Source organism: Phocoena phocoena, chromosome 9, assembly GCF_963924675.1.
Source record: "Phocoena phocoena chromosome 9, mPhoPho1.1, whole genome shotgun sequence".
Classification (NCBI taxonomy): domain Eukaryota; kingdom Metazoa; phylum Chordata; class Mammalia; order Artiodactyla; family Phocoenidae; genus Phocoena; species Phocoena phocoena.
In genome coordinates, this window is record NC_089227.1 from 59,731,134 (window position 1) to 59,758,007 (window position 26,874).

A 26,874-nucleotide genomic window follows, 5' to 3' on the forward strand; every position below is an offset into this window, starting at 1 on the left:
TTTTATCTTAGAAAAAGTAAAAATCAAAGATTACTAGTACTGTATTAGGGGGAAAAAGGAATAAAAATCATAAGTAATCCCATTACCTAGAGAATCATCACCATATTTATTGCTGATCCTTCCAGACTTCTATGCAAAAATGAGATCAAACATACAGATCTTTTCTAACTTATTTCTTTCCCTTAGAATTTTCCCCCAGAATGTAAGTTCCTTGGAGCTAGAATCCAGCATCCTTTGTTAGGTCCTATTCCTGTGTCCTGGGAAGCAGTAATTGAGACCATGCTCTTGCTTCTGTTTTCAGGTTGGCAGCCTCGGTGGTTCCTTCTCTGTGGGGGAATATTATCTTATTATGATTCTCCTGAAGATGCTTGGAAAGGCTGCAAAGGGAGCATCCAGATGGCGGTGTGTGAAATTCAAGGTGAGAAGCCAAGACACTTGCAGGTTTTATTTTTCTTTCTGTTTCTCCCCCAAAATAAAAAAAAAACCACTGGCTTCTGTGTGCCTTTCTTTGCTGCTCCCATAGTATAAAGATACATAATGTTACGTCCCCCAGAAAAAGTCTTACAAGTCAGACCTAAAACTGCAGCGAGTTTTTACAAGGAGCTTGGTTTAGAGGAAGTCAGAATAAATGAGAGCAATGTGCTTAGTAACCACACATGTAGTGCTCATTCCTTGGTCACCTGCTCCCCTCGGGCTTGTGGCAGTTTGCTAAGCTTATTTGTCTTTTTATTGCAACATCAAACACTTCTGTGTTTAAGTCACGACGCATACACACCTTCTCACCACCACCACCATGCTCAAAACTAAACAAGCAAACACCTAACAGACCTGCAAATAGCCTTTTCTTCTTGGTTTTGAGAATCTTGAGACATGCTGAGGGGATGTGGCTCAGAAACCGACTAGAGGGGAATTTGGGGCATGGGGCTGGGGGTGAAGGAGAGTGTGGCTTACTTGCTTCCTCTCCTAAAGTGTTCTAAGGGAATTCTCACGTTTTTGATAGGACTAGTGAAGGAAAGTAGAAAGGAAAGATGTGGTGTTCTTGATTGCTTTTCAATAACCCAAGGAGAGAAAGAGTACATCCTTACTTGTTTGCATCAAGCCTTTTTGGCGGCAGAGCAGCATACTTTACACACACACACACACACACACACCAGAAGAGAGATTTTTCCTCTCTCCTCTTATAAATGATCCTAAGGAGATTTAGGTGATTCTTTTTTAGGCCAAAGTCCTGGTGAGACCTTGGAGCCAATTGCAGAGTTTTCCTTCTCCATTAGCAGAGACCTCTAGGAAGAGATAAATAAACCAGGAGAAGTAGTAAGGGCTGACATCCTCTCTTGGAGGAAGCTCTCAGTGACTGGCGCGCCAGTTAAGCTCAAGAATTTGGATGGAGTGGAGGCTACCCAGATAGGGCTTTTCTGGGTTTCTGACCTCCCTATGCCTTGCTTCCAGTTCATTCTGTAGATAACACACGCATGGACCTGATAATCCCTGGGGAACAATATTTCTACCTGAAGGCCAGAAGTGTGGCTGAGAGACAACGGTGGCTGGTAGCCTTAGGGTCAGCCAAGGCTTGCCTGACAGACAGTAGGACCCAGAAAGAAAAAGGCAAGTATTGATTGTCCTCTGGACTAGGAACCCTGGGAATCACCTAGTGGCATCTCTGGGTTCCCATATTTGTTATCTTGCTTCTGACCACCTAGCCATAGCCAGCTTTTTTTTTTTTAAAGTAGTTATGTATTCAGTATTTTACTTATTTATTTTTGGCTGTGTTGGGTCTTCGTTTCTGTGTGAGGGCTTTCTCTAGTTGCGGCAAACAGGGGCCACTCTTCATCGCGGTGCGCCGGCCTCTCACTATCGCTGCCTCTCTTGTTGCGGAGCACAGGCTCCGGACGCGCAGGCTCAGCGGCCATGGCTTACGGGCCTAGTTGCTCTGCGGCATGTGGGATCTTCCCAGACCAGGGCTCGAACCCGTGTCCCCTACTTTGGCAGGCAGATTCTCAACCACTGCACCCCCAGGGAAGCCCCCATAGCCAGCTCTTTATATCATGCAAATGCTGTATATCTCAGTGGACCTTAAACAGTCTATACCTGAGTCTTCTTTCTTAGCATGTCATAGTAGAAAGAATGCAGGTTTTGGAGCCAGATACAACTGGGTTCAAATCATGGCTTTGTGACCTTGACATAGGTCACTTAACCTCTCTAATCTTCAGTTTCCTTATATTTTGAAAAGAGGTAATTACCTATCTTAGAAGGATTACCATGAGGTACCTCGTCTGGCACAAAGTTGACTTGTGGTAAAGAGTAGCTGAGCCAGAGAAGCCTTGGATCTGGTATTTCCTGCAGTAACACCCCGCTTTCCCCGCCCTGTTCCTGGGGTAGATGGATACTTAATTGTCAGGTTGCTGCTGCTTAATGCTCATTGACTCAACATCATTAGGTCTCCTGAGAACCATGGCATAACTTTCTATTTTGCCTGGGTCACGAGTGCCAGGGCTTACTGCCTGAGCTCTGCCTTCCCAGCCCCCCAGCCTCAAATGTACACCTGAAAAGATTGGTGGGAGAGAGGGGCCTCTGGGAACAAGTGTTTCAGGGGACCTTTCTCATGACACATATGGCAGATGTGTCTACTTAACTCTTCAAGTAGACACAGTAAAATGACCTATTTGTTGGTTGTTTTTCAATGCTAAGTCGAGAGCAAATTCTAGACACTGTCAGCTCTGACTCAGATCAGGTGGTAATGTGCAGCTTTCTCACGGAGAAGCAAGCAGAGGCAGTTATGATTGTAGCCGAGCCCTCAGCGCCAGGATGGCTGGAGTGCCGTGCTAATGAAGGAGCAGCAGGTGTGCAGAGGGTGCCGTTCGCCTTGCCAGGCAGCATGCTGGACCAGTCCTCTGAATTCACAAGCTGTCTTATTAGTGGTAATTGCATGTTACTGAACACTGTTTCCCGGTTTTGAGCACTGGATAGATAGCTGTGACCCCATTTTACAGATAGGAAAACTGTGGCAGAACTGAGACCAAAACCCTGAACCCTTGACTGTTCCCAGTTCTGACACAAGTGGATCAGAGGTATACTGTCTCCTTCTTCCTGTACTGGTGATCATTAAATATGTTGGCTCAAGAAATAGTGTAGATTACTTCAGAAGACTAGAAATCTCCTTTTTCTCTTTTTCTTGCTCCCATAACTTCAAATATGTCATATCTGTAACCCATACTATAAACATCTGACTTTAGGCATAGATTATATTTCACTTATCTGTATAGTATGCTAACTAGTATATCAGTTATTTATTCTGGGAATTAAATTACGTTTTCATCATTTTGTTATTTAGAGTTTGCTGAAAACACTGAAAACTTGAAAACTAAAATGTCGGAACTAAGACTCTACTGTGATCTTCTTGTTCGGCAAGTAGATAAAACAAAAGAAGTGACCGCAACTGGTGTGTCCAATTCTGAGGTAAAATACCATTCTTCTTAGCCACGTGACAAGTAACGCCAGATGTTGCTTACAGGTGCTGCTTATTCTCACATAATCCCTACCTTGGAATTTACTGTTTTTCAGAGAAAAAAAGTGACAGACTTCAACAAAGAGAAGTGTGTGCATTTCAGCATATGGAAGCGTATAGTTTTCCTTCCTGGGATGAATTCAGGATTAATTAATTGATAATTTTGGAACTTTTAACTTTAGTACTGATGTACTAAAATATGTGTCTCCCCAGTTTGCATAACTTTCTAAAATATAACCTTAGCTGTCTGGCAGAGCCACTTCTATACTACGCATGTGGCTCCTAAGGTGACAGCATCATGTCTGTCAGTAATATGTATCTGTCACCTCTGATGAGACTGTAACAGGATTTTATTTCACCGAAATAGATGTTCTGCTTGAGTAGAGACTAGTGATTTCAAAGATAGAGACACAGCTTCATTTCTCTTCATCATCAGCAAGGATTGCGGTTTTTATCATTTATTAATGAAATTGTTATTTACTCATTCTAAAACATATATTAAAAGGTCTATCTGGTGTTAAGCTATGTATTGAATGGTTCACATTAACCAGAGAGGGGTCTCTGCTCTGCTCTCAGAGAAGTTATCTGAAAAACAGTGCCCACAAAATGAAGAATCTGTAGATTATAATTAATGCGTTTAAATTACTTTTCTTAGGTGGTGTATCACTATGCTACTAGTAATATATGTGCTCTAAGTTTTTCTAATAAAGGTGGTTTAACTCACTTTCACTCACTTTTTGGGGGGTCTCTCTTACTCATTCAGCAACTGCCTATCGTGTACAAGATACTGTGCTGGGGGAGGGAGATGGGAGGGGTACCAAAACACTTCAGTCCTGCTTTTGGGATGTTAGAGACTAGAGCATTGATTCTCAACCCAGAGCAGTTTTGGTCCTCAGGAGACATTGGGCAACGTCTGAGACACTTTTGGTTGTCACTACTGGGGGAGTGCTGTTGGCATCTAAGGGGCAGAGGCCGGACGCTGCTTAATGTCTGCAATGGATAGGAGAGCCACTCCCCCTATATCCCCTGCTCCAATAAGCCAACCCCAAATGCCAGTGATGCCAAGGTAGAGCAGCCCTGGTCTAGTAGGAAGGGAAAAAGTGAACACAGCAATGTTTAATTCTAGGAAGTGTTTATAGTAAGTGCCTTGGGAACTTGCTTATGAAACTGTGGTTATGATATTGTGATTTATAATAAGAAATATATGTTTGGTCTTTGTCTAGGTTTTGGCACAGAGCTCCAAAAAAATAACCCTTGGAATTTCCAGGTGATAAAAAGTGTCTTTGTTATGTTAATTGGAAAATACTAAGGATAGAGGCTCTGGTTGACTGTAGACCCAAGCAAGTGATTAGAGGGTTGGAACTTTCATTCCTACCCCCTCACCTCCTGGGAGGGGAGAGGGACTGAAGATTGACTTCAGTCACCCTTGGCCAATGATTTAATCAGTCGTGCCCATTTAACGAAGCTTCCCTAACCCACAGCATGGGGTTTGGAGAGCTCCCGAGTTGGTGAATATGTGTTGACTGGGGAGAGTGGCATACTCAGGGAGCATGGAAGTGCCAAGCCTCTTCCCACATGCCTTGCCCTATGCATCTCTTCCATCTGGCTGTTCCTGAGTTATATGCTTTTATAATATACTGGCAGTCTAATAAGTTAAATGTTTCTTTTAGTTCTGTGAGCTGCTCTGGCAAAGTAACTAAACACAAGGAGGGGGTTGTTGGAATTTTCATTCTAGAGTGGGTCAGTCAGTAGTACAAGTGACACCCTGAACTTGCCATTGGTGTCTGAAGTGGGGGTGGGGAGCAGTCTTGTAGGACTGAGCGCTTAACCTGTGAGATCTGACACTATTTCCAGGTAAATTGTGTCAGAATTGTAAGACACCCAGCTGGTGTCCAAGAATTTCTTGGTGGTGTGGAAAAAAAACCACACATTGTAATTGGTGTCTGAAAAATAGTGGTTCACGACCAGTAACATCTAGCTTGTTAGAAATACAAAATTGAGGAAACTATAGAGGCTATGGTTAAAGAACAAAATTCAACTGAGTAAAATTTAAAGATCTTATTAGCTTTATTCAGCAATTCATAAATCAGGCAGCATCCAGTCTAGCAGATAGAAAGGAGCTGTGAAGAGCTGTACCAGGCTAGAGATCTTTATGGACCAAAGTGAACAGGAACAAGGAAGTTATACTGGGCATTTGCTGAATGGTTAAAGCAGGGTTACTTTTCTTATATGGAGCAAAGGGAAGTCTTGGAGCCAGGTCAGTACACTCACTAACTTGTGCTGAGCAGGCAAGCACTGATTGGTTGACCTAGGCCTGCCTTTTCTGGGAGAGCCCAGCATAGAAACTTGGATACGTTTTTGGTTTGCTGTTGTGAGACTTAGCATGAGTGACTCCATCTTGGGCCCAATCTGGTAACTTTAATACCACTAAGATGTGGTTACCAAACTCTCTAGTCAGCGGGTAGCCTCAGTTTCCTGAACAACTTATTAATATCAATATCCAGAGGAAAAACAACCTGAGCAAGTGAAATAACTTGGAGAAAAAAATGATTAGATATTCAGAATAATTCCAGTTGCTGAAACCTCTTAGACTCATCTTTACTGAAAGACTCATCTGTACTGTGATTTGTGGTTTCTAATGCTTCTACTCTAGAACTTCATTTTTACTCAGACAGTGGGAGACATTTTTCCATTGATCCCCCTGGTCTTTAGTCCATGTAATTCTGTTTGGTGTCTGCCACCCCTTAGAGACCGCAAACTCCACAAGGGCTCAGCGCCTAGCACCTGAAAAAGTGCTGTCATATAGTGTTGTTGAGTTGAGAGAAGTCGTTGCCTTCAGTTGGAGTGGTGGGTGAGCATGAAGGGCAGATTGAGGGTAGGGCTTGAGTATGATTAATAGATAAGTTGGACTTGCTCAGTCTTTTTCTTTTATAACTGATACACATATTTGTCCAGCAAAATAGACGGGTACATGATTATTGTTATCACCCGTTATTAGCTGGATAAAACCTCTAAGGACATTCCACAACTGGGCTTTTTCCTTTTTGGCAAGGTAAAGGAGTCTTCACCCTGGTTGTTTTGTAGGAGGGAATTGATGTGGGAACTCTGCTGAAATCAACCTGCAATACTTTTCTGAAGACTTTGGAAGAATGCATGCAGATCGCAAACGCAGCCTTCACTTCTGAGCTGCTCTGTCGCACTCCCCCAGGATCACCTCAGCTGGCCATGCTCAAGTCCAACAAGGTAACAGACCAGGTCAGCTTGGCTGCAGTAGGGCATGATGAAAAGTTAAGAAAGTGATATACTGAGCTAAGTTCTCCATCACCCTTTGGCAACTGATAAAGACATTTTTGTAGTGGACTTTCTTTTATGTCCACTATTATATATGCCCTTAGTCCCTTGTATCCAGTCAGTTAGTGTTGGCAGTTTTACCACCTGAACATGTCTCTCTCTGATGTAGCTAGTTTCTTGTCTCCAGCCTCCTTGTCCAGGGAGTCTTGCTGAGATTGGTGACAGCCTTCTAACTAGTTGCCTTCAGCTCGACTCTTGAGGCAGCCTACAGTGTTTCTGTTCATGCAGTGTAAATTGGGCCACTTTACCTAAACCTTTTAGTGGCTCCCTCATTGCCTACAGGTTAAAGTCAAAACGTCTTAGCCCCTTCCCACATCACCAACCTCTTTCTTTTTCATAACCTGGCTTGAATGTATTAACTGCTTGTAGCTCCCCCACTTCTTTGGGCCATTTCCCAGTACCAAGAATGCCCTTCTCACCTGTCTTGCCCTGCTTAGCTCTTATTCATCCTTCAAAATTTAATCTCTCTTTCCCTGAATCCCTTAGTTGGGCTAAGAGTTCCTCCTCTACGCATACCCCTATTTTAGCCTTATTCTATATTGAAAGTACCTTAAGGGCAAGAACCCCATACTGTTTACCTTTATGCTTCCAGTGTTTGATACAATGCTGTATCATAGTTTGGTATTTAATAATATTTAATGAGTGTAATAGTAATTACAAGAAAGCTAACCACCGAGGGTATAAATATGGTAATTAGGCCCTTCAAAAGACCATCTTCCTTTTTCTTAGAAATTTGGGTATCCTTATTTGAGACTGGTTGGGATCAATGACTCCTTTCTTTTGGGAAGACCTAAAATTATTCCTCTTGAGTGGGGCAGTGTGTGTTATGATCATATTTACCACTTTCATATGTGATAAAACTCTAAATATATTCTGTTGGGAGTTTAACATGTGAATTTTCTTTTCTTTGCTTCTTTTAAAGATGAAACATCCTATTGTACCAATTCATAATTCATTGGAAAGGTACAGTAACATTTTTTGTTTTTTCTTCTTTCTAAAAATATAAAATAAGGATATTGGTATTCCTTGTTTTTTTTTTTTTTTTTAAGAAATCATGTGGTGGGCTTCCCTGGTGGTGCAGTGGTTAAGAATCCGCCCGCCAATGCAGGGGACACGGGTTCGAGCCCTAGTCCGGGAAGATCCCACTTGCCGCGGAGCAACTAAGCCCGTGTGCCACAACTACTGAGCCTGTGCTCTAGAGCCCACGCGCCGCATCTACTGAAGCCCACGTGCTCTAGAGCCCGTGCTCCACAACAAGAGAAGCCACCACATTGAGAAGCCCATGCACAGCTACAAAGAGTAGCCCCTGCTCACTGCAACTAGAGAAAGCCCATGTGCAGCAACAATGACCCAACACAGCCAAAAATAATAAATAAATTTTAAAAAGAAAAGGAAAGAAATCATGTGGTGGTTTTTCTCATGGTTTGAGATGATACCAGAGGTGAACCTGAAGCACTGCAAATCTTTCATTCAGCACTGACTACTAGGGAAGATGTTTGCATTTCCCCAGGATATGGATCTCACCCACCACATCTAATAACTTTTCATTTCTCTGTTGTACTGAGCATTGGAACCTCCTCTCTTGTGAAGGAGCCGAGCATTGATTTAAATGTGGTTTTATCAGAAAAGACAGTGCTATTTTGTTTCATTTAAAAATAAAAATCTTAGGTAGCTTTACAGGTTGGAAAAAGAACATAATATCAAAATCTGAACTACTGAAAAAAAGTACACGTTTACACAGTTGTGTTCCTATTATTTAGGGTCTTTATTCAGTTATTATTTCATATAAGCATTCCTGTATTTTGACATTGTCCATGTATTTGTCCTTTCAAGTTATTATTTAATATTTTCATCCCTTTATATACAGTTGTTTGTTTCTTTAGTACAAGGATTGTTCCCCAATTTGGTTAATAATTTTCTCCTGATCTAAATATTTCTACTAGGAACATCTTTGTAGACTTTTTGTTTTCTTTTGAGGTATTTCATCAATATACTCCTATATTTTTAATTGCCAAGTTGAAATACGGTATTTTTTTTAGAAAAACAAATGCTTTTCCTGGAGTCAACATGTAGCTTGGACCTTTTCCCTTTATTCTTATTAGAAGAAAATGGTTTTGTTCTAATTTGGCTGAGTCTAGTTATTTATAATAAGATGTTATGATTGTCCCTTTAACAGAATCAGTTATTTCACTTGCATGTTAAATAGCCTTTTATGTTACCCTAAAGAGCAACAGATACTCAGGATGTATTGTGTCCTCCTGTCTTCCTTGACCACAGCTGTGGCTTCTAGACAGTTAACTGCTAGGCAAACAAATGAAAGTGCCCAGTGATTTGAGAGGTGAGGAGAGAGGAAAAAAACCTTCCAGGGAGAAGCTGAGGAAAGTGAGAAAAAGTGTTGAATGTGGTACCTGTAGAAAAGCTGATTGAAAACCCAGGTGCTATCAGTGAATATTTCCTGTTGCTGGTGGGGAGCAGGAAGTTGGAGTCAGCTGAGGGTGCATGAAGAGCCATGAATGGCTCTTTGGTCTCTGAACTTCAGCCTGGAGACAGGCCTGCTCCCAGCACAGGAGGATACCTGCCTTTGAGGCAGGAGGGTGGGGTGAGAGATTTGGCTTGATTTAACAGTTCTGTTTTTCAATCAGCATTAAAAGGAGTTGGTCATTGTGGTTGTGGACCCTTCCCCATCCCTCAGAATAGGATCTATCTGTGCAGTCTATTTATGACCAAATAATTGGACTTCTTGGCTTTTTTCCTTTTAAAAAAATTTTAGGCAAACAGAGTTAAACAGCTGTGAGAACGGATCTTTACATATGGAGATAAATGATGGTGAAGAAATCCTAATGAAAAACAAGAGCTCCTTATGTTTGAAACCTGCAGAGACAGATCGCAGCATATCAAGTGAAGAAAATACAGATGATAATATAACAGGTAAAAACAAAAAAGATGTGAGGCAAACCATTGAATAAAAGGATCATGGGGCTTTGATTCATTATCCATGATGCGACACTTGATAGGGATTGACCTCAAGACAGCGTGCTAGGTAGCTCCCGAGGCAGCTGTTCGTAAGATAACAGAGTTCACTTGAAAACGTTCTGCCATCCCACCTGACCCCCCTATTGAAAAGGCAGAATGAAGAGGAGTTTCCCACTCACTGTTCTTAGCTGTGATGTCCATGGGCTTCAGTGAGCTGTAGCTGTCTGTGCTGACTTTTTAGAGAGTATGAGTATTAGGGCCTTCTGCTCAGAATTTCAAAGTCCGTTGAACATAGACTATGATGTGAGCTTAAGAGTCTGCAGAGTTATGGCAGTTCAGTTTTCCATCCTCCTGGTTTCTGGTGAAGCCTGAGGATGTCCGAATTCACCAGCCACCATCAGACTTTCGCCTGGCCGTCTCTGTGTTCATCAAGCCAAATTCCCAAGTTTTAGGTAATAACCTGTAGTTGAAAGTGCTGCCCTTTTCGATTTACTAATTTCACTGGCTCTAGCTACTGAAACCAACTTCAGATCAGTCCATGACAACCATCTTAGAGTTTTTAATTGTGTTATAAGTGTGTACTAAATAGTTTGAAAATAAAATTTTTTTTAAAGTTTCCTCCTCATCTACTCTGGTGAGTGGGGGGAAGAAAAGATGCATTTTCATAGCTGTTAACCTGCAGCAAGCAATCCATACATCACTGAAGTCTTATCCCTTGAGAAAATAATAGACAGGAGAATTTCTGTCAAAACAGTACTATTATTTATTTGACCCAATAATTTTTTTCTAGGAATTTGTCCTCAGGGAATAGTCAGATTTAAAGACAAATATATATGGACAGGGATGTCCTTTATGACATTACAGTTAATTCTCATTACTCATGGTAGTTTTGTTCTATAAAGTCACCGCAAACACTGAATTAGAAAATACTGAACCGTTGCTCCTAGGGGAAATACATGGTTAGGTTCCTGCAAGCCTCTTTTCACATTTTCATCAGCTGATCAGAACATATTGTTGTTTTGTGTGTTTCTGTTTAAAGACACCTTGTTGGGGAGAGGGATAAATTGGAAGATTGGGATTGACATATACATACTACTATGTATAAAATAGGTAACTAATAAGGAACTACTGTATAGCACAGGGGACTCTACTCAGTACTCTGTAATGGCCTATATGGGAAAAGAATCTAAAAAAGAGTGGATATATGTATATGTATAACTGATTCACTTTGCTGTACACCTGAAACTAACACAACATTGTAAACCAACTCTACTCCAATAAAAATTAAAAAGAAAAGAGTCCCTCCTCCTAAAGGAAAAAAAAAAAGATACCTTGTTTATATATATTGTTGACTCATTAACATTGAACCCATGGCCAACAGCACTATAACTCATGCCTGAACGAAGCTTATCTCTTTTTTTTTTTTTTTTTTTTTGCGGTACGCGGGCCTCTCACTGCTGTGGCCTCCCCCGTCGCGGAACACAGGCTCCGGACGCTCAGGCCCAGCGTCCATGGCTCACGGGCCCAGCCGCTCCGCGGCACGTGGAATCCTCCCGGACCGGGGCACAAACCCACGTCCCCTGCATCGGCAGGCGGACTCTCAACCACTGCGCCACCAGGGAAGCCCACGAAGCTTATCTTATATACGCTTATATGACACGTGTTTTTCCATAAGGCACATCACAGCCTTCTTGTGCTTAGGAACACTAGGCAGCACTACACTTGGGGGTCCTTTTAAACAGCAAAATCAACAACAAAATGCACAAAAATGCAAAAAAAAAAATGGCACTAAATAAACACATTTGCGTACAGTAGGAAAGGTGAAACAAGAAGGCAGAGTGTCACCTTGTTCGACCTCAGCTGGGAACATGCGTGTCAGGTAACTCAAATTTTTTCACTACTCTGCACATATCCAAAATGACTGCAAGAGTGCCATGAACATTGATTTTAGTATTACAAATAAACTTCAGCAAGTAGGCAAATCCACAAAGACAGAATACACTAATATTGAGGGTCAACTCTATTTATAATACTGAAAGTTTAGAAACTACCTAAATGCCCGCCACATAAACATGAGTCAATATTACATGGTCATTAAAACCATGTTTTGAAGAGTATTGAATGATAATGAAAATATTCATGATATACCGTTCAGTGAAAACAGGCTGGATGGAAATCTACATGTATTTAAACTCAATTTTGTTTGTGTGTATATGTGTAGTATTTCACTGATTTTTCTTTCTGTATACTTTTCTGTGTTAAAAATGTTCAACAATGAATAGATATATATAGTAATCTTATAATACATAAATAAAAGGTTGGTGATAGGTATCTCCTGCTTTACAGTCCAACGTGAAATGATAAAGGAAGATGGAGAGGAAAACCTGGGAAATCATGACAGCCACTTGGCACAGTCTGAATCACACTCCTCAAGCAGCTCTCCAGAAGCCCACTGGGAAGAAGGCCGAGAAGTCATCCCAACTTTCTTTAGTACCATGAACACCAGGTATTCTGTACTCTCTAAAATCACTGACAGTCGGATACGAGCTTTCCTTCTGGAAAGTCAATGTTGGCGTTCCTTTCAGGGGATGGCGTATCCTAACAGAATAGAGAATGTGGCATACCAAGCATCTGCTTTACTGTTCACCTTGCCTGAAGCAGTGGATGAGAAGGAACCGGATTGTGAGAGTACACTCGGTCAACAAGTTTTAGCTTGCTTTGGTGGATTATCTTTGGAAAATGATTGTATTAGACTGTGTTATAATAGAAGAACAGTCACTGGGGCATATTTGTGAGATGAAGTTAAATGATTTGACCTACAGAGGGGCAGCTGTTTTCACGACTGCCTGTGAACTGCAGAGCATGCTAATGTTGTGTTTTCACTCTTTCCTCCTCTGTATCACCAAATTGTTTAGCTTTAGTGACATTGAACTTCTGGAAGACAGTGGCATTCCCACAGAAGCATTCTTAGCATCATGTTATGCTGTGGTTCCAGTATTAGGTAAGATTGCTGGATTTGCCTTAAATTCATAGTCTCTAGAATCTGTTTCACTGCAGTTATTTTGTAGTAGAAATATGCTGAACTATGTGTGCAGTGAGATGACCCTTCTTATCTACCTCTTCATATCACTAGGCACATATACTTAAAACTGTGCGACCTTAAGCATTATTACATATTTCTATTTCATTTCTAATTATGATTAATATTGACCTTAGAGTTGTGTAATGAAAAAAGGGAATTCTGTTTTCTAGAAATCTTACTTAAGAGCAAAAGTGAAAGTAGTTGAGGAACAGATCTTCAAATCTGTTGGTACTATGAAAAAACATTTTACCAGCTAAAACATTTTTCAGATTAAAAAAAATATATATATATAACTTTATTTAAGTTTAAATTACATTTACTTTTTATAGAGCCAGTAATACCAGGAATTGTTAATGTGTTGAAATTGGCTATATAATCCACTTAACTCTGTATCTCTTTTTTAAATCAAGGTATATCTTGCATAGAACTTAACTGTTATAATTCAGTGAGTTTTGACAAATGCATCTACCTATGTAATCCACACCTCTATCAAGGCAGAGAATGTTTTCATCACCCCAGAATGTTCCCTATGCTAGTCAGTCCACAACCTGTCACCCAGCCCAAGGCAACCATACTGATTTCTGTCACCATAGATTAGTTTTGCGTGTTCTAAAATTTCACATAAGTGGAATCATGTTACGTACTCTTGCATTATTATACTCTTGATAGTGTAATGTTTTCACCTTTGATGTTACATGTATCAGTAGCTCATTCCTTTCTATTGCTGAATAGTATTCTATTAAGTGACTATACCCCGTTTTGTTTATTCATTCTCCTACTGATAAACATTTGGGTAGTTTCTTGTTTGGGGCTATTATAAGTGAAATTGCTCTGAACGTTTTTGTGTCTGTGGGCACATGTTTTCATTATTGAGTAAACACCTAGGGGTGGAATTGCTGATTCATAGGGTTTATACATGTAATTTCATAAAGAGTGGTTGTACCGTTGTGTACTTCCAATAGCAAAATATGAATATTCTGGTCGCTTCACATCCTCACTAGCACTTGGTGGTGTCAGTATTTTTGGTTTTAGACATTTCTGTGAGTGTTTGGTGGTATTTTGTGGCTTTAATTTGTATTTCTCTGGTGACTAATGATGTTGAGCACTTTTTCATATGGTTATCGACCTTTGCTATCTCTTCCATTGTGAAGTCTGTTCAAATCTTTAACCTATTTTTAAAAGTTGGTTAATTTTCTTTTTATTATTGAATTGAAAGAGTTCTTTGTATGTTCTGAATAACATTTCATTGTAGACATACTCATTATGAATATTTTCCCCCAGACTATGACTTGTTCATTTCTTTTCTTAATGATGCCTTTTGAAGAGCAGGGTTTTAAATTTTCATTAAATCCAATTTATCTATGTTTTCTTCTTTTATAGTTAGTGCTTTCAGTATCCTAAAAGATCTTTGCTTATCCCCAAGGTCATGAAGATAGTCTTCTGTGTTGTCTTCTACACTTTTTATTTTTGATTTTAAGTTTACATCTGTGATCCATCTTGGAATCAGTTTTTTATGTGGTGTGAGGTAAGGGTTGAGATTCCTTCTTTTTTTTTTTTTCCTTTATCTGGTTGTTCAAGAACCATTTGTTGAAAAAGTATCTTTTTTCCCTTTTATATTACCTTGGCAGCGCTTTGAAAACCAGTTGACCCTATAAGTGTGGGTCTATTTCTGGACTCTCTTTTGTTTCAACCATCTGTTTTTTTTTCCTCATCCTAGTATTATAGTATCTTAATTACTGTGTAAGGCTTGAAATCAGATAATATATTCTTCCAGTTTTGTTCTTCTTTTTCAAGATGTTTTGGCAATTCTAGGTCCTTTGCATGTCCATATAAATTTTAGCTGTTAAAATGAATGTCAATATTATGACATAGTATGAGTGTGTTTCATGTTTGGTAATTGCAATCAATGTTGCTTTTGTTGTGGTCATCCATTTACAATGCTTGGTGTCAGTTTATTTATCTCTTGTAAAAATAAAATACAGTGTGTGGGGTGGGGGGGGAAAAGGAAGAATCATGGGCCATGCATGCTTCCCATTACTTTAAGGGAAAAAGCAAAGCTGCCCATCCCACTAATTCAACCCCAGAGAGGAAGAAGAGCCCTGATACAGATCAAAGAGAAAAACTAAGACCGTATCCAGGGGTCAGTGTACTAGAGTGGACCTTTCCAAAGATGTGTGGAGGGTATCAAAGTTCCCATCCTCCTTCCACGACTCCTCTTCACTCTCCTGGATAGGATAAGCAAGGACAAAGTGGAGCCCACAGAGTAGAGGGGCATGCAGGTGGCTTCCACATGGTCCAGTTGGCCAAAGAAAGGAGAGTCTATATACACACTGGGACTAGAGGTTGAAGGGGATTTTTTTTTTCCTGTAGGATTCCTGGGACCATACATTCTTTGATAAGCATGTATGACAGTAGGAGGCAGGATAGAATAGCAGTCTGATGGGAGAGCTACAAGGTAACTCCAATTCCACCCTACACAGTAGTTATGGTCAATAATACAAGTTATCCCTCTTATCATGAAGATGCCAGGAGTCTTAAGTCTTAAACCTTAAAATCAGAGAAATCATAAATATTTCTCTGTATAAATAAAAATAAATCTCATTACATATATCCCAAACATACACAGAAACAGAAAAGGACTATGGTTTAGGAATAAAAAAAGGAGTAAGATAGTAAAATGCAGTATTCTGATAAATGTACTGGTTTTCTGTACTAAGCCAGTAAACCACTCAAAACTTAGTGAGAGTAAGTAAAACATAAGTACTACCAACTGATTTTTTTGAATAGATAGAGGCATTTCTGAATAAGACATACTGTATTATATAAGACACAAAAGAGAGCTTATTCTATGTGTCCCATTGTGATTTTTTTTTGAAGTAATGAATCTTGAAAACCTTTCAATAAACATATATGATTTTCTTACTATTTCTTTAAAAAAAAAAATCCTGTTTTTTTAGGATTTTTTGGATTAGGATTACATTGAATCTGTAAACCAATTAGTAGGAAATTGACATCTTAAACAACATTGAGTCTTCTAATCCATGAATGTGCTGTATCTCTCATTTACTTAGGTCTTCTTTATTTTCACAACATTTTGTATCGTGTAAAGGTCTTATACATCTTTTGTTAGGAATAACTTTTAGAATTTTATGTTTTTTAATGCTATCATGAAAAGTATTTCATTTTCCAGTTGTTTATTAATAGCATATAGATACAATTGACTTGTACATTGAGTTGTTTTTTACAATCATGAATGAGTTAATTTATAAAATATATTTTTCTGTGTTTATTGAAATTATCATGTTTTTTTCTTGTACTCAATGTAATAAATTACATTGTTTGGATGAATTTAAGCCTGCTATCTTGCTGTCTGTTTCTACCATCTTGCTACTTATTGTCTGTTTGTCTCGTGTGTTCTTCCTTGTTTACTCCTTTCTTGATTTCCACCCAATTAATCAATTATTTGTTTGTATTCTATTTTATTTCCTCTTTTAGCTTTTTAGCTACCTATCTTTGTTCCTGCCTTTCTTTTGGATGAGTCAAGTATTTTTTAGAATTTTATTATATTTTCTCTTTTGGCTTTTTGGCTATACCCCTTTGTGTTACTATTTTTAGTTGCTCTTATCCAACAAAAATATTCAGACTACATATATAATTTTAAATTTTCTGGCAAGAATATTAAAATTGTAAAGCAAAACAGATAAAACTAATTTTAATAATGTATTTTATCTACTTGGTATATACAATATATCATCTGAACATGGAATCAATATAAAAGAATCATTATTGAGATATTTGGCATTCTTTTTTTGGTACTAAGTCTTTGAAATCTGGTATATATTTATACTTACGGCATATTTCAGTTTGGAATCGGTACGTTCCAAGGGCTCAATAGCCACACATCTACTGGCTACCGTATTGGACAGTGCAGCCCTAAGGATTACAATGCGCGTTCTAAACTTATAAGGTTATCCTCACCTGCCCTTAGGCCCTTATTATAGTTATTCACTTCAGAGCAGTGAAGTAGAAAAAAGCAATGACAGTGTGGCAGGAACCTTTGAAGCTTATGTTTAGAAAATGATTTAAAAGCAAAAAATAAAAGTTTGGCGGGGGGTGGGGGGGGCCTGTTAAATTCATTGCTACTATAAAAAATATTTTCCACTTGAAAAAATTGCTTTTTCAAAGATGTTTTCAATCTTTTCTTCTAGACAAACTTGGCCCTACAGTGTTTGCTCCTGTTAAAATGGATCTAGTTGGAAATATTAAGGTGAATATACTGGCTTGTCTCCGTGGAGACTGTATATTTGGAGGGAGTAGTTGCATGAAATCTCATTCAGAAACAAATGATTGTTGAGTTTTATACTCGGGATGAAAAGTATAGGCCAGCTGTAAGAACCTTTCTCAGAGGAAAAAATACTTTAAAAACAGTACTTTAAAACCCTAAAACTATTTAATTCTAGCTTAAGCCTAACAAGAATCCTCAAACAAATAAAACAGATTACTTGGAAAGCATAAGGACGAAGGTAAGAGAGGCTTAATTCATTTTGATTTCTTAGAGGCCTGGTTGACAAACTTAGGTCTCAACAGTAAACTGACTTGCTTGACAGCTTTAGCACTTTTAACTTAGGTTATTTCCCTGCTTCTCCTGCAGAAAGTAAATCAGAAGTATATAACCAACAAAGAGGAGTTTACCACACTCCAGAAAATAGTGCTGCACGAAGTGGAGGCCGACGTAGCCCAGGTTAGGAACTCAGCTACAGAAGCCCTCCTGTGGCTGAAGAGGTGAGGCAACTGGGGTGGGGCAGCAGTTGAAATCCAGCTTAGTTGAAATGTTACCCCTACCAAAAAAAACTGTTATGCAAAAGAGGCTGCTTCTGAGTGAAAGCTGTAACCCATGTATAGCCTTTTCTAGAAGGCCTGAAGAATAGAATATCGACTTTTTTTGGCCCCTGTCTTGATAGTGATAAACATTGTTAATATTAATAGAATATATAAGATAGGAATCATAAAGGACAGTAAAGCCGATTGGTTTGTCTTTAAGTCAGTGGATCACAAACTGTACTGGCACCAGATTCACCTGGAGGGCTTATTAAAGAACACAGATTGCTCCACCCAAAACCCAATTTCTGATTCAGTAAGTCTGGAGGGGAGCTCCAGAATTTGCATTTCTAACAAGTTCCCAGGTGATGCTGAAGCTGCTGGTCCTGGGACCACATTTTGAAAACCACTGTGTAGGTATTTCAGATAAGAAGCGTCTAGAGCAAGCTAAAGGGAAATCACAGGGAAGAGACTTAGAAAGGACTGCCATGTGACTTGACTTGTTTATTGCTGTGCCCAAGATACTACTGAAAAAGAAGCTGATGTCTGCCATTTATTCATACCCATTCAACATAAGTGAACTTTGAAAATAATATTTCTTCCTCTTTTTTGTTTTAGAGGTCTCAAATTTTTGAAGGGATTTTTGACAGAAGTGAAAAATGGAGAAAAGGACATCCAGACAGCCCTGAGTAAGTGTTATTTACATTTTGGTTGATTAATTGAATAGGATGTGGAATGGAGACCCCTGGAAGAGGAGATAGGGTGTGCTTTTCAAGATCTGATTTTGGCATTTTTCTATTTCATTATTATTAATTGTTTGTTTCTTATATGCTTTGTTAAAAAAGAACTCGAGATAGTGACCTGGTAGTCTAGATCTAACTTATTAAAAATCAGTATCTCTTAAAGAAGAGCTAAATTAATAGAAGAGCCATCTTTTAATCTTAATAGGAAAACCTAATATTTTTAAGAAGTCAGTTCTTCCTAAATGAATCTTGAGATAACTGTGTAGTTTTCTAAAATCTGTATCCAGAGGGAAGCTAGTTTTGGAGACCATAAAAGGGAGGGTGTGGGGAACCCTAGGATTTGCTCTGAAGTAAGATGAAGGGCTGGTCATCATCTTGTATTCCTCAAGTGCCCTATGTGCCCCATTTTTGTGGTGGTAGTTGAGACTCGGATGAAGGCCTTGGTCAAAGGAGATCATCCGACATCTCCAGCATCTTAATGCAGTGACTGGAACGTTGTAGGTACTTAATAAACATTGGGTGGGTGGGTGGATAGATGGATGGATCAATGCACCTGTCGGACCACTTTTGGAAAACATTGAAGACTTGGAAGCATCCTCATAGTGCCACTAACAGACTGGCTAAACTCTCAATCTTGGTCTCTAGGAAATCCTTCCAGGATGGGCATTGAGGTGAGCAGATGGGAGTGAGATTTCCATATTACTTTGAAGCCCTGTATTATTATGATGTAGAGAAGCACATGGTCAGGCTCTAGGCAGTCATGATTATAAATAATGAAATGAATGAGTTAGATACTTCTGCTGGGGAGGAGGAGCCAGTGTTCACACAGCATTTTATCAATGTCAGGGGTGAGTTCTTCCTTTTGTTAGTCCTCCCTTTGGGTCATGAATCTTGAGGGATCCTGCCCCTGTGTGATTTTCCCAGGCCTCCCTGTATAGAAACTTGCTGATGTGCCATGAAACAATAAAAGCTGATATTTCTGTAACACTGTATAAAAAATTTAGACAACCTAGTCCTCACATCAGTCCATTTTTACAGGTTAGGTAACTGAAATTCTGAAAGATCAAAAGACACGCTAAGACCACAAAGGATCTGAAGCAGGGTCATTTTGGGATCCTCAGCTGTAAGGTCCTCATTTCTCCCACAGAAGGTCTTCTCCACCATCCCTGAGCTACCTGCATTTTGGGGTTTCTCATACATCCTTGAATTTCCAGGACTGTCTCAGTTATATCCTCCCCTAAGTGTCCTGATTTCAGTATTAAAAATATATTCACCACGACTATTAGGACTCCCTAACCAGTCTCTATCAAACTTGATGACTTTGTGGAGTGATTAAGATCATGGGCTTTCTGGATAGGTGCCCTTAGGCAATTTACTTAACCTTTGTGTGCCTCAGTTTCCTCATCTGTAAAATGGGAATGATGACTTGATTTCCCTAATAAGATTGTTGTAAAGATTAAATAGATTTATGCATGTGAAAAGATTAGAAATTTGGTACATAATAAGCACTTAATAGAGGTTAGCTTCTATTGTTGTTTATATTCTCATCATCGTGACATATACAAAGTTGATAACCTACCAGAAAATGGGACTTATTTGTCCCAAATCACAAATGGAAAGTTACCAAGCTCAGCTGCCAAGCCTGAAATTTCTCTCCAGACTGACTTCTTAGTATGGAAGTTTCACACTGGTAGGAAGACTCCACCACCTGCAGGAAATGCAGAAGATATGGGATTCAGCACTGTGTGCATGGTGGACTCCACAGGTCACAGGATGCTACTGCTTTCTGATGGCTGGCTGTGTGAGGGCAAGTGGGGAATGCTAATCTCATTACCCCTCTGCTGGAGCTGGGATTGAGGAGAACCCAGCTGCTTACCGGACACAGCAAGTGAAAAGAAAAGCTTTGCCCCTTGGAGGTGGAGAGACAGTTGAAGATATACCCTTTCTGCCCTGCCCCCATCCCTAATTCTGCCCCCCTTCCTCCCCTATCTTTTACTGGGTTTGAAAGCTGGGCCTAGAGATGTTGACTTTATGAAGAGAGAGGAGACTTGAAGGGCAAATGCTGCTTCAAAACTGAAATAATCACAGCCAGTCTCAGCTTTTCCTTCCTTTTCTTCCCTGCTGGACTGTTTTCAGTGGAAAGGAAAAGGGACCATAAATTTGAGATGTTCATCCTTGATGCTCAGGATTATTTCAGAGGTCTTCATGATTTAAATCATCTTTGCTTACCGGGATCCCTAGTTTCCTGCTGCTCTGCAATGTGGAGAGAGAAAGCTCCCCTAACCAGCCCCCTTCCCTCTAAACACAGACACAACAAGTTCTGTGCAAGCAAGTAAGAGAGGTTTATGAGAAATGTTTACACATTAACTATGCAGAACCCACAGGCTGCTTGTTGCCTATTTCTTCCGGATTGCTGGCTTCTTTTTTCTCATTTTGAAGTCACAGGCTTTATAAGCAGAACTGATATTTTATCTAAAATGAGATAGTTTAGGTATGTAAGTAAAAGAGTGGGTATGTGCGATTTTTATGCCACATACAGGCAAATTAGCTTGCATTTTTTATTCTGAAATTGAGTTTGAGTTATTGTAATAACAGCCACCGTTTATAGAGCACCCAGTGTTGGCATAACACTAGGTTCTCCATAAGCATTTTATTTAATCTTCTGAGCACTCCCCTTTTACAGCAAGTACACTGAGGTTTAGAGAGGATAAGTACTTTCCCTAGGGTCTCAGATCTAGATCAGTGGTTCTCAGAGTGGTCCAAGGACAGCAACATCTTCATCACCTGGAGACTTATTAGAAATGCAGACTACTGGGTCCCACCTGACACCTGCTGACTCAGAAACTCCCGAGGTGGGGCCCAGCAAATGCGTGTGTTCACAAGTCATGCAAGTGATTCTAATCCATGCTCAAGTGTGAGACCCATTCATCTAGAGCTGGGATGTTGAAGCTCACCTGTCACTAGGCTACATTTGGTTATTTGGGAATTTTGACTGCATCTAAGTGATTATTAAATAAGCAGGAATAAAAGTACTGAAATTAGTTACCCATAGCATCAGTTAATTTTGCCTCCTTTTCATGATAATTGGCTGGTTACCCAATGGCTGAAAACTTTTCTTAACCTAGGAACAGCAAGACAATTAGTAAGGATAAAATAAGGATAAACCTTGGATGACACTCCCAAATTTGAAAACACTGCTTAAGAAAGGTTTTGAGGTAACTGCTCATAATTTTGGATAGTCTTAGTGGCTTTGAAAATGGGAGGTGATATGTAACAGTCCTAAATGACACAACGGAAGCCTTGACATCTATTAACTCTCTGGAAAATGCATGTATAGTCATTGTATTGCTGCAGTTCTGTGACCTAGAATGAGTTTTCAGCAATCGGAAGGAGGCCTTGGGCTTTATACTGCCCCCTTTTGCATCACCTGAGCCATCACCTGAATTCCCCATAACGATGATCAGAGTGGAATATTTTGGGTGGTCTCATGCCAAGAGCTGCTCTGAACTCTAGTGTCCTCTGACATTCTCTAGAGATCACTCTAAGGAAAGAGTTGGGTACACAAGGCAAATGTGTTTAATGGTCCACCCTGTAGCTGAGCCCCTCCATTCACAGATGCCACATCAAGAAGAGGCTTTGGAAAGCATCTTTGTAGGTGAAATGAAGAAAAGTTGCTCTGCCATTTCATGCACCATTGTACTAAATATTATGTGTTCTGCACTATTCCCTCAGTGGGATAGCATATTGCCACATCCCTCACCTCGGAATGATTCCGTAAATGTCAGGTAAACATTAACCTAACCAAGATCTGGAGCACAGAATAGGAGAAAAAAAAAAGGTAGAGGAGGCTCACTTACGCATTTAATATGAAAGGCTTTCACAAACAAGGAGAGCTATATGAGAGAGATGAAGTTAGAACTCATAATCAGATATTTGACACCAAATCATAACTTGACTAATTATTCTGGAAGTACCGGGGAATGTGAATCAAGTCATGCCGTTTCCAGAACTATTAACAGCATGTGCTTCTAATGGCAGAATTGGCTTACAGTACAAGTTTTCTTCTCGATGGTGCCTGGAGGTAACAAAGGATATCTCTGGGTACTTGTTCCATCTCTGTCAACTGGTTATTGAGTTGGCTTTTCTCCATACAATTCATTTTGCCCAAAGCTTAGTCACTGTAAAGAACTTGGGGGTACTTTCCTAGTAGTAGGTTTTTAAAAATTATATCAGATATTTATCATTTGACCAAATATGTAAATACAGTACCATCTACTACCTCATAACCCCATTACTTCCAGAGAAGATCTTCATCCAGAATTTGTAGTTTATCGTTATATAATGAATGTTTTTATACTTTTACTATATATTTATGTGTCCACAAACAGTATCTAGTAATGTATTGCATGTTTTAAACTCATGTACATGGTGTCACATTATACACATTCTTCCTTTTTCACTCAGTAGTTTCAGATTTATTCACTGCTTATTCACTTTCAAACCTTTCTTTGTTCGTGATTCTTGCCTAAGGACTTCCTAGTTTAGCTCATTTGCAGAACTGAGATGATTGTCACTTCCTGAGCTCAGTGAATGATTGATTTCACCCTTTTCTGGCTTTGCTTGTCTACTTCTCAAGCTGCCTCCTAAGACTTAGATTTGCATTTCTCCTTTGCCCTCTCTACCACCCAAAGTAACTTTGCAAATTCTCACTAATTATAGATTTACAATAGAGAAACACTCTCATCTATTCTGTTCCTGGACAGAATAGCTATCCACCAACAGTAATGGAAAGGTAGTTCTTGTTCAGATGCTATGATAGGTTGAGGCATAATCTCTAAATACCTCATAGAAAGTTTTTGACTAACCATTAAAGAAGTCAAATCTGCATCTTTATGAATAGAATATGGTTGCAGTTTTTTCAGGATATGGCTGGGAAAAGGCACGTTTTTCATTTTCATTATTTTGTTTTATCACAAAGAATAAACATTAGTTTTGTCAAAATGGTTTAATGTGACAAGAATGCCCCAAGTTCTCATTGCTTTTAGCTTTGTGACCTTGGGCAGGTAACTCTCTCTCTGGGTCTTCTATTTTTTCACCTGTAAGAGGAAGAGAATTGGGCAAGGTGATTGTCAACACTTCCTACTTAGAAATTTTGACTCAGTTTCTAAGGAACTGACAGATTTCAGAGAACTGGGAGAAGGGAATCACTTATGTCTTTCAGAGGCCAAAAATACTTCCAGATTATAGAACATGCATCATGATAATGAATGGGTATTATAGTGAAGATTAATGTATTTCATTATCAAATCTTCTCTGGGTAACCAAAATAGGTCAATGCTTAGACTTCATCCTAATTTAATGCAGCCTCACATGGCAGGGATATTTGCAGCCCTCGAAGTCAGCTAAAGACTTGGGGCAAGTCCTTTTCATTTATGAGTTTTATTTTATTTGTTGGTTTTCAATTGTGGAGGTGGTCTTCCTAGGCCTGAGTCAGGACCTGGCCTAAATTCTCTGCCTCCCTCTTCTCCCATTAGACTTACTGGCCCACATTTTGCCCAGTGGGACTCTTCTCTGGCAAGATGCAGGCACAGCAAGGAACAACTGCCTTCTCTAGAAGGGCTGGGGGGAGACACAGATCGTGTTGCTGTACAAACACTCTCCCTTCCTTAGACCAGGCTGCCCCTCTTACTTGGACTCACAGCATCCTTGTTTTCTTCCTGTCCCATAGAAGGGAGCATGGAGAAGGGTTTCTGGGCTTTTTTGAGTGGTTGACTTCACAGGCAAAGTGTAGGAAAGGCATAAGGCCCCTGAGGTTGGAGTAGCACTGGATCCAGAGCCCTTATAAACAGGCAGTTTGTCTGCCAGGTGAACTCTGGAGCCGAAGGCTCAGGGACCAGGACAGCGGTCAGCTGCATTTGCTGCATACCGTAAAGAAATACTGATCTCCTTTTACTTCCCTACCACAATTCCAAATCAGAATGATCGTGACTGTTAGTAGAAGAAAATAATACTGTCTGTATAGGAAAAAAGACTTAAGAGAATATATCTCCAGAATGCCCTCTGTGGTTACCTCTGGGAGGCATGATTATAGGTTTCTTTAGTTATTCCCTTTTTGCATTTTCCTGAACATTATTTGTGAAATCAGAAAAAAAGCAGTAAGTGTTATTTTAAACTACCACTGTGCCTCAGGTGGGAAGTTTAGAATCCTTGACACGGCATAAAAAAGGCCCTCACAGTTTGGCCCCAGCCCCAGTGATCTGCAGCCCTACTGGACTGTTCCCCCTTCATGCCACCATCTCTCACAACTCCATGTAGCTTTCTCTGTCTGCAGCCCCAGGTACCACCCTACTCTCTGCCCTACCCAGCCTTTGAGACTCCTTTGGAGAATTCTTTCTGTGCCCTTGCTCCCAGGCTGGATTCATCTCTCTTTCTTTTCCTGTAGCACTGGATAGAGATCTCTGTTATAGCAGTAGGCAATTTGCATAACGATGATTTGTTAAAGGCTGGCTCTCTTATAAACCCATGAACTTCCTGAGGGCAAGGGACTGAGTTTAAATCACCCAGTGATCCCTGCTGCCTTGCACTTAGTAAGGGGCAGTGGTAGACTCGCACTAAATTCTTGCTGAATGGAGCAGCTGTTCCATCACAGATGTCTACGAGCAGATTGTAATGGCACTAAGTTTCATCTACTGATTTTTAATGGCATTTAATACCTTACATGGATTAGGATAACAAGAAAGAAAGTGTTCCCACTATACCTCTGTGACTCACCTCATGATGTTTTCCATGGACTGTACACCTTCTTACCAGCCCAGATGGCTCCTTAGATGGTTAGAAATTTGACTGTCTTACTGATTTACTGCAGAGGCTGTGCCTAGTATTTCCTGCCCGTCTGCACCCATATGCTAGCAACCCTTTCTTCACTAAGGTCTTAGATACCATCTAAAATGTCCCTGATAACATCTGTCTCCTTAGAGAATCAGATAGGTTTTAAGTGTGGCTTACATTGAAGACTTGTATCTTTGACACTGTCTTAGCCTACAGACTGTTCTCCTAAGAAAAAGATTGAATTTAATCTTGATTTCTCCTTTAGGCTATTTCTAAGAGCCCTTTGTGCCCTTGAATTTATTGATTTTTATCATTTCTGCTTTAGCTTCACCACACTGGATGCTGGCATTTCAACCCATTCCTAAAACTTTAGATAGCCAGCGAAACCTGCTGTTAGAATTCAAACGTACAGTCTTCTTTTATACAAAATATAATGTATTTTATGCAAACTTGAATTATGTAAAATTGATACATGGTATGCTAAAAGTATTAATAAAGCCTCACCCAAATTTTAAAAATAGAAATTGACAAGAATTACATCATTTCAAAGCTAGAGAGCTTGAATAAATTGTAAAGTGTTCAAGCTACAGCCACATGGCAGTGCTGTTTTGCCCAGTAAAATGCAGATACCTGATGTTCTTTGGCAGTATTCTGTGAACCACACTGCTTTTTACTGCATAGGAGCCTGTGGTTGTGGATTTGGTGTCATTTTTTTTTTGTTATTTTAACATCTGCTCTTGTTATAATTTAAAATGTCTTTATATCCTATTACAGTGTCGCCCAAGCATTGATTAAATGGTTGATGGTGGTGCTTGTACTGGTGTTGAAACTAGCCCATGAAAATAAATAAGTTTGGAATAAAATTTAGATGTGGTAAAACATGATAAAGAAGGTCAGACAACCCCTATGATACTCTGTGCTGTAATTTAGGAGTGTGAGGACTCTGTAGACCACTGGAGATGATGCTGAGAAAATAAAATGGAGCATTGAAATAAAAATGCACTGTGGTGATGTAGAGCTGTGCCCTCCTGAGAACGCATTTATTCCTGTGGAAAAATCAGTTTTGAATTTTGCATATATTGAATTATTCAAAGCCTTCAGGAACACATCCCTTGCATAAAATACAGTCATCTTGTTCTCGAGATTTTTTTTTGGTAATTAAAATTATTATATAGCAGTTTTTAAATCTCCTTTTAAAAAAACTCACTGGGACAAAAATAATAGGTTTTTATCTTTAAAGTCTAGAATGTGAATGACTTTTATCAATAGGCCTCACCATTTACTTTATATCTACCTTAATAACTTCAAGCTGTTCTTTCCATAATAGTTTTAAAGGTTTCTAGCTTTAAAACTGTATATCCAGGGTCATAGGGACATCTAGGACAAGCATTTGACATCCCAGAATAGAATGTTAGAATTGAAGAGAACCTTAGAGTTCATTTTACAAAGAGGGAAACAGATGGTTAGAGAGGTCAGCTAAGGGACTGGCTCAGGATCACACAACATTTCAAAGAACTGCATTTTTATATTTTTATAGTGTATTTTAAATTGTATTTAGTTTCTATATTACAGTA

The 26,874-nt window shown here is 39.5% G+C and overlaps 1 protein-coding gene across 1 annotated transcript in view; it reads left to right on the forward strand.

Annotated features, from left to right (window-relative positions):
• Window positions 1-306: 306 nt before the first annotated feature.
• The window catches only part of PLEKHA8 (pleckstrin homology domain containing A8), a 32,766-nt gene continuing 6,198 nt past the window's right edge, over window positions 307-26,874 (forward strand). The window contains exons 1-11 of the mRNA XM_065883853.1: window positions 307-418; window positions 1,450-1,605; window positions 3,332-3,456; window positions 6,590-6,748; window positions 7,779-7,819; window positions 9,627-9,784; window positions 12,176-12,335; window positions 12,745-12,830; window positions 17,120-17,178; window positions 17,563-17,693; window positions 18,348-18,418. Coding sequence (XP_065739925.1) covers window positions 397-418; window positions 1,450-1,605; window positions 3,332-3,456; window positions 6,590-6,748; window positions 7,779-7,819; window positions 9,627-9,784; window positions 12,176-12,335; window positions 12,745-12,830; window positions 17,120-17,178; window positions 17,563-17,693; window positions 18,348-18,418 — 1,168 coding nt within the window. The 5' untranslated portion in view covers window positions 307-396. The remainder of the gene's footprint in view (window positions 419-1,449; window positions 1,606-3,331; window positions 3,457-6,589; window positions 6,749-7,778; window positions 7,820-9,626; window positions 9,785-12,175; window positions 12,336-12,744; window positions 12,831-17,119; window positions 17,179-17,562; window positions 17,694-18,347; window positions 18,419-26,874) is intronic.